Source organism: Lutjanus erythropterus, chromosome 14 (assembly GCF_056507025.1).
Source record: "Lutjanus erythropterus isolate fLutEry1 chromosome 14, fLutEry1.hap2, whole genome shotgun sequence".
NCBI classification, from domain to species: Eukaryota; Metazoa; Chordata; class Actinopteri; order Lutjaniformes; family Lutjanidae; genus Lutjanus; species Lutjanus erythropterus.
Window position 1 is genome coordinate 27,168,924 of NC_139330.1, and position 8,589 is coordinate 27,177,512.

Sequence of the window (8,589 nt, forward strand, 5' to 3'; positions counted from 1 at the left end):
ACTACAAGTGTGATCCAGCTGCAGAAAGTGTATTTGACTATTTTCCTTGGATTTTAGTGGGAAAACTGAATATTACCCAATAATAACGAGTGACTGACTGCTGTCAAATGATTTATTGTTACATCCCATAAGTTAGCATAATGAAAAGCTCTTTTCACACAGTAAATGAACGTAAGGCTTGTGAGTGTAAATCAGTAGGCTTAAATCATGCTTTGTCATTATTATTAGAGCTGTAACAATTAATCAATTCATACTCAATGATTAAATTAATCACTAGCCATCTATAAAACAAGATGTGAGGATGTCACCTTGGGCTTTGGGGAACACTGATCAACATTTTTCACATTTTCTGACATTTTATTGGCAAACAACTATTAATCGATTATTCGAGAAGATAATTGACTATGAAAATAATCATGAGTTGCAGGACTAATTATTATCCGTAGTTTTTTTTTTATGGAGATGCAAGACAAAACTTACAGGAGGATGGGAGTCAGAAAAAAAGGCGCAATTACATATTTTCTGCTCCCTCAGCACCATGGATTTATCAATGCACAGCACAGTTAGACTACTGATATTTGGTTGGGGCCATAGTCAGATGAAGTATCAGTGATTCAGGCAGACTACACTGACATATTCAACTAAACAATCTCTGTACCCCTGCACTTTCTGTGTGATCGTACCAGCCTCCCTGGCGCTACCACCTGTCTGTGTCTACAGTAAACCACAACTGAAGTGGTCTCTTGTGGTGTCTCATTGTGGTTGACCACAAGTCAATAGTGTTAATCATAGCACCTGGAATCAGATAATAATCTTACTTCAGGTGTTAAAACAGCCAGCTACTCATGCTGCTCTTTGATAATTTGTCTCTTGGAGTGAAAAGCTTCATCCTGACTCTACTGTCTGTTCAAAAAATCCAAAGATTTTCTTAGTAATAGCTACCAGTCACTCATTAACCAGCAGTCTGTGACCTTCAAATGAAGAAATGAACTCCATAAAGTTCACTAAACTGTAGTTTCCACTCAACTGGAAAGCCCCCCAAAATTGGATTTGCAACTTGGAAAGCCAGATGAACCTCACCAATCCTGACCTCAGAACCAATGATGGCTGCCCTCTTTATTAAGACTTCTGTCTTTATTTACATCTCATTAAAACAGTCGTACACACAGGACAGTCCGAGTTCCATCTGTGGACGTGTTGCAAGTGTTTATATGTGCAAAATACTTTGAGATGTGTTGCTATCAACAGGTATGGCTTATAATGGCTTGGCTTGTGCAAAAACAACTTTCCTGGTGACGTCTATCTTGATTTTCCAACTTGCTTGCTTTTTAAAATCTTCTGACTTTCTTACTGGACTCGGGTGTAGCATGCTTTCAGTTTAACTTCACAACACAGAGGGTAACATTTTACCAGCGCCCCCTGCTGCCACGGATGGTTTGCTTTACATCCACAAACACAAAGTACACAATATGAAACAAAAAGTCATTTGTACATTTTCATTCTTTACAATATTTTATTGTTGTTTTGTTAACAAAGTGTGAAATTTCCAAAACCTCAGAACAAGAAAGGGGAAAACATGGAAGTAGTGAGGAGAGAGGAACTGTACAGACAGATCCGTCCTTTTAAGTTGGCAACAAAACCAAAAGGACAAGTATGGTCTTGTTATCCAAGAGTGTACCATGTCAGAACATAAGAAATAAAGGCAGGGGATGGTGATCATCTTTTTTGCTTTTCTGTGAATAAATACCTTGGTATTTTACTGCTTTACTGTCCATGTGCTGTTTGATAACTTGCTGTTGTAACATAAAAATTTCCCACTTTTGGACTCAACATACAGATATCTATCTAACTATCTCTATCTATCTATCTTAGATTCACATCTAACTTTTGAAGACACAATCTCAAGTTATATGTAACCACAATGAGGCCATTTGAGTTTATTTGCTCGTCCACCATAAATGGAAAAATACATTTTCTCCAGATGATATTAGTCAAATCATAACTCTAACAGCCCTATATTTGAAATTTGCAAATATATTGCTCTTCGTCAGATTATAGATGAAACAGGCGGTTCCTAAATACTGAATGCACATTTATGTACTTAATTTTGGTGAAAATATTGCACGCTTTGTCTGAAGCGTGCAGATAGTGAAGTTCAGTCGGTTAACATGGGTGCTGAAGGGAAGCTGACAGCACTTCATTGCACTTCCACCTCCAGCTTGTCTCTCGTGTTATTCAGCTAAATTTCAACAAATTTACAAGTATACTGCATTAATGAGATTACAAACAGACCATTTGTAAATAAAAACATTAAAAACTGTAGTTTTCTCATACCACTTCAGGTTTTTTCTCATCCAATTCCTGTTCTTGCTGTTTCTCACTCATGTGTCGCTTCCAGGACTCGTGAACCTCTAAATGCACCTTCAGGTCTGATTCTGTTTGAAAGGTACGGCCACATTTTGTGCAGCGAAAGGGCTTTTTTGTTTTTTTCTTTTGTTTCCGTTTGCACGCTTTAAGATGATGGCTAGTGACAAAGCTCTTGCAACACTTTGTACAAAAATATGGCTTTTCTCCAGTGTGCTGTCTCATGTGAATAATTCGAGCATTGTTCAGCTTGAATGTTTTGTCACAGAAATCACAACTGAAGGGTCTTTCATTGGAGTGAACTCTCGTATGCTGAACGAGCTGGTGCTTTTGCTTAAATCTCTTGTTGCATTCAAAGCATTTATAGGCCTTCTCTAGTTGATTCTCATCTACGTCCCCCTCCTCTGGTGTGATTTTGCTCTCATTCCCTTTACAAAATTTCAAATGACGGCTCTCGGAAAAACTTTTCCCACATTTCTTACAAAAATATGGCTTCTCTCCAGTATGCATCCTCATGTGAACAGTACGACTGGAGTTTTGAGAGAATGTTTTACCACAGAAATCACAACTGAAGGGCTTTTCACCTGTGTGAATTCTTACATGCAGAATTAGCTGGTATCTCTGTTCAAACTCCTTGTTACACTCCAGACATTTGAAGGCTTTCTGTCCTTTGTGACTCTTGTATACATGCCGTATGAGAAATGAGTCTTTCTTGAAACTTTTACCACAAAAACGGCAAGACTTTTCTTCCCTTGGAGGCTGTTCCAGCTCCACAACGACTTCAATGCTATAACTCTGACGAGGCGACGATGAACCATCACCTTCAATGGTTACATTACATTCTTCACCTATACTTTCGTTTACACTCACTGCTCCAGCAGTGGAAGATGGGAGCAGCTCACAGTTCGTGGTTGGTTCTGATTTGGGAAATTTGACTTCAGCATTGTTGGAAACATCAGCCTCCACGTCTGGACTGATAGACTGATCCACTGGCTCCTCTTTGACCTGTGGCTGCTGTTGGATCTGCGTTTCCTCCAGAACAGGACTCTGCTCCACCTTAATGTCACACTGCTGCAATGAAGGGATCAGCTGCACAGGGACCGGCTGGGTGTCTGAAAGACAGAGACGACATCTGCTGTCAACTTTCACACATGTGGAAGCTTGAACCTCCAGCACACAGAAAATGGACTTTTTAACCAAGTAGGAGACATATTGATAGCTGAGATTATAGCCAGACCGGTAAGGATGATACAGATATTAAAATTTAAGAAATTTAAAAAATCTGTGAATGATGTATCAGCCAGTGTTCTTTACACAACCCATAACATAAGCAAGATTTTTTGATAAGATTCTGTTCTATATTTTGTAAACAATTGTAACCAAGAAATGTAGCAGGCCACACATTTTACAGTTGCAGAATAAACCAAAATGCTATAATTTATACCTTATGTCAGCGACAAAAGGTATTTTTGCCACTCAAAAAAGGCCAACCTAAAAAAAAAGATCAATATCAGTTTAAGTGTGTGCTATTTTTAGAATATTTTCACTGCTTTGCTTTGTTGTCAGACAGCCTTTTCTGACAGGAAACCACCATGATATAACCCAGACATCGCTCACTCTGAACCATCTATCAGTAATTTTACCTTGCAGGACACGAGAGTTGCTGGTCTGTTGTGTAACTTCAGTGAACTTTGAAACACTAAAGTTAACAACACAAATAAACTTACAGGCAGCAGTAGACCAGCAACCCCTATGTTCTGCAAGGTAAAGATGATTGATTTTGCCTATAGAGTTTGGTTGAATTGGAGAAAGCAACAGTTCGTATCATGGCAAAGTCAAGGGGCGAAAATATTCTAAATATAGCACACACTTGAACTGAGATTGATTTTTTTTTCTTTTGGCAGACCTTTCATTTTAAGTGGCTAAAATACCTTTTGTTGCTGGCAATGAACAAGCAGCAGTAATTATAGTTCAAAAGTGCAAACAGTCGAAGTTATCTTCGATATGCTAGATGCAACAAAACTGAAAAGCTGATTCTAAACAAGTCGCATTCGTCATCTGTCACAATGACAGCAAGTGGACTATTAGGATGAAATAAGTGGATTGGACACATTGTCTCAATCAGCAAGAGAGGAAGGAAAGAAAATCTGGATGTATTTTACCAAATTTCTGGGCAAAAATGTGTGTAACTCTTACTAATATGAAGCTCCTCTTGACAGTCCACAGGCTGCTGAGAGCCTGTTGTTGGCCCCACCATGACAAACCATTGAGTTGCAGGGAGAAAGAATGATGTGTCACCCAGAGGGGGCTGGCTGACATCCCCCTTTCGCCTCCTATGGAACATATAAAGAAAACAAATAACGCTCACGACTTATTAGTTAAGATATAATGCAACCACCATTTGGTGAGGTATGACAGTAAATCAAAGAAGGTTACCTTTCCTTTCTTTTAGGAGCTTCTAAATTGAACAATGAAGGAGCAAAGTCTGGATTTTTTGGATCCATGGACGGCTTCCCTGTAATGAAATCTTCAGTCATTAAAAGGTTTTTGTTCAGTCATAGAGTAAAGTAAATGTCATATCACAGATACAATCAGTGTTTCCTCTGTGATCATTTAGCAGCGGTGCATCACTAACTGAAACATATGTAGAAACATTGTAATTTATCCTTATTGAATTTCTAACAAAATTAAGTGTAATCTGGATGCTTTAGAAGTAATGATTATATAATTATTAAATTGGAATCTGAATGTTATGTATAATTAAGACACAAACAACAGTTATAGGGCTGAAACTACCAGTTATTTTCAGTAGATTAACTGGGTGTTTATTTTCTCGATTAATCAGTCAATAATTTTTTGGTCCATAAAAAGTTAGAAAATGGTGAAAAATGTTGATCAGTGTTTCCAAGCACCAAATGTGACATCATTAAACGTCTTGTGTTTCCCACAACCCAAAGAAGAATAAAGAAACCAAAAAATATTCACAGTCACATTTAAGAACCAGAAATAAGAGCATTTTGACCATTTTTCTTAAAAAAAAAAAGTGTCAGGTCTGACACAACACTATAACTATTCCCCAAAGCACCACAGCTGTATTAAAATTACAGAGAAAACGCTGATAATATTATTCTATGCCCCATTCATTCATAAATACTGTGATGATAAAGCTAAAGGTCCGTTTGTAAAAGCAACAAATGCCCAAACAATATTGGAAAAATTATTGACTAATGTTGCTTACTTAATAATCTTTATATATTGTATTTTTTTTCTTCTCTTTTATATCAAATTGCTTTTACTGAATAACAAAACCTCATGTACAATCTCTTAACTGAATACTTTTTAAACATTTATTCTACATTTTTTGTCATATCTGAATTCTCTGGCACATCGTCTTGAATTTGACTTATAACAATAAAGTTTTAAGGGAAAATGTTTGTTTACATGCTACCTCTGCTAATGCGCTAATGTTGCTAACATTGGTCAATGGTGGTTGCCTTTAGCCGACTGAGTATGCAAGCATTGTGGTTGTTGTTGTAACTAATTTATCGTGTATGGATCACATCACTGATTTTGCCTCTGAGTGTGATAAACTGTGGAGAAAACCTTGCCTGAGATGAAATGATCACTGCAAATACGAGCGTTACTGATGAGCTCATCGGTCCAGTCAGTCCGTTTAATGGCTTCCAACCATAAACGTCTTCGTTCAGCGTCAAAGGGCGTCCTCGGCCTCGGTATTCTATAGAAACGACGACCATTTGCTGTTTCATATCTATTCTTACATCCAGCGACACGGCAAGACATTTTTTAACTTATTTCGGTTCCCCTCCACTTGTTCCTGCTGATTTTTTCCCCCAACAAAACACCGCCGATGTACCCTACTTCCGGGTAACGTAAAAATGCGTCAGCGTCTACATGCGCCCACACACAAAGTAGTCCCAAACTACAGTTGTGATTCAGCTGTAGAAATTGTCTTTCTCTGTTTTATCTGGGTTTTAGTGGGAAAACGGAAAATTCCCCAATAACGAGTGAGTGAAACAAAATTTACTTGTGAAAATTACTTGTGAAAACTGTAAGAATAAGGTTATTTCCAGACTAAAATGCAGAAAATATATAATATCAGACAAATCAAATGACGGGTAAAATACAGTATAAACAGGGAAAAAAATCTGCTGTGAACAGGTTGTATAAAAGAGAATTAACTCACATCAAAGTTAATGATACAGACAAATTTCAGTCTGTCAATGTAAGCTACTTAGCATGACCACTGACGAGAAGCTCATAAAAGTTACTAATAAAATAAACCCAGATTTTGAAAAAAGTAAATTTAGCGGTAAAGTTAAGTTACATGTATGTTATGCATATTTTCAAAATCAGTAATTTTACCTCACAGAACACAGGAGTTGCTGGTTTAACACTGTCTTGATCGATTTGTTCAGTTTGTTTGTGTTATTTTGTGGTTTCTATCTTTTAAACGGTTGATTAGGATTTACCAAATTCACAGAATAACACAAACAACTGTGGAGATGGAGGCAACAGTAGACCAGCAACTCCAGTGTTCTGCAAGGTCAAATTACTGTTTTGCCAGTGGAGTCTGGTTGAGAGAGAGAGTAAGTGATATTTGGCTTAAATAAAGGTGGTTTCCCTGGAAATATTGTCTGACAGCAAAGTAACATAACAAAAAAAAATCTAAAAACAGCATACTGATATATATATATATTTTTGGTGGGTCTTTTTTTAAGTGGCTAAAGTACATTTTGGTCTTGACCCTGTCCACAACCTGACATTGCTTAGCTCCTGCTATGTCAACCACCGTTTACTGTAGGACATACACTGAGTACCAATGACTCTTTAAAATGGTTACTGTAGCCTTCTTGACCTCATTTAAGATAAGGCAATTGCCCTCTTAGATGTCCCTGTGGTAGATAAAACATGATAAAGTACCCTTTACCCAGTGTGCAAGAAAGCATGATGCAGTTCCATATAGGCTGCCCTACATACCTTTAAATGGATAAAATCTTCTTTTTCATCATCTTCTTTTTCTTCTTCTTTTTTTTTATTTGCACGTGCAGCAGCAGAGCCGTCTGATGAGGGGGCATGACAGTTGGCAGTTCCTTCTGTTTCATTATAAAGTTGTTGTACACAGTTGGAGAGAGTGGCCTCCAGCGTCTCTGTGAGCTCCACTTCTTCCTCTTTGATCTGCAGGAATAATTGATCTTGGCTCTGCCGCGGCTCCATGTTGGGATTCCTCTCCTGCTGAGAGGGAATCTCTTCTGAGACTTCGGGGGCATCTGTTAAACATGAAAAAACATTTACTGGCTCAGATTTACTCAAGATCTGGAATAGAAATATGCCATGTTCTTCTCAGTCAGTCATCCTTCACCTTCTAATGTTTTCTTCTTTTGGTTTGAAGCATTGAAAGTATATTTTTCAAAAGCTGAACTTTTGACTTCCCTTCTTTTTTCAAGAATTAGTTTTTCTTTAAGGTTATGAAGATATTTTCAGTTTGGATATGAGATTTGGACTAGTTATAGTCTGATCTGCCTTCTGTATACCCCTTTTGACAATCTCATTGATTAAAAAATAACTATTTTTCTGTTGTCTATTTGTCTCATTTTAAGGATGTCTTTGGCGGATGTCTTTTTTTTTTCTCAGTGTTTCAGATTGTGACTCTGGTAAAAAGATGTTTTTGCTTTATATCGTGAATTTGATGAAGGCCCATCACCTAAATGTTGTATCTGTCAGGAACTCAGTGCTGACAGAGGGCAGAAATTCAACTCTTTCTTTTGCATGATTTCATTTTCCTTCACACGCGTCTACCAGGTGTGCATGAAACCCCTTGCCAGATGCCACTGTCCTGCTTTGCTATTTATGTCTACAAATGTCATGAAATAAAAATAAAAAAATAACACATCTGGGAGGTAGAAAAAGTGAATCTGTACCACTTTATATATTTTTGGGTGTTTTTTCTGTAACAATGCCTGACATTCAAGCTCATGGTTTGGACTGAACAAAGAAACTAGCAGCTGCAGAGAGCTGGACGAGGGGATACAGAGAGTGAATACCTCCTCACAGGTCTCCCCTCGTCCAGCTCTCTGCAGCTGCAGGATGTGACCCATTGACCGGAAAATCTTGTCCCGGAATCTGTGATAATTTTCTCCACCAAACCAGTGACAAACACCCTGAGCATTTCAGACATGCTAGAGGATGTGAGGAGGAGGAGGAGGA

The 8,589-nt window shown here is 37.9% G+C and overlaps 1 protein-coding gene across 1 annotated transcript; it reads right to left on the reverse strand.

Moving 5' to 3' along the window:
- Positions 1-1,493: 1,493 nt before the first annotated feature.
- Positions 1,494-6,242, reverse strand: LOC146315675 (uncharacterized). The gene is made up of 4 exons (XM_084736115.1): positions 5,968-6,242; positions 4,801-4,874; positions 4,561-4,697; positions 1,494-3,476 (listed from the first exon to the last, which is right to left on the reverse strand). Exons 1-4 carry the CDS (start codon positions 6,163-6,165, stop codon positions 2,329-2,331), a joined length of 1,557 nt encoding a protein of 518 aa, XP_084592241.1. The 5' UTR covers positions 6,166-6,242; the 3' UTR covers positions 1,494-2,328.
- Positions 6,243-8,589: the final 2,347 nt, after the last annotated feature.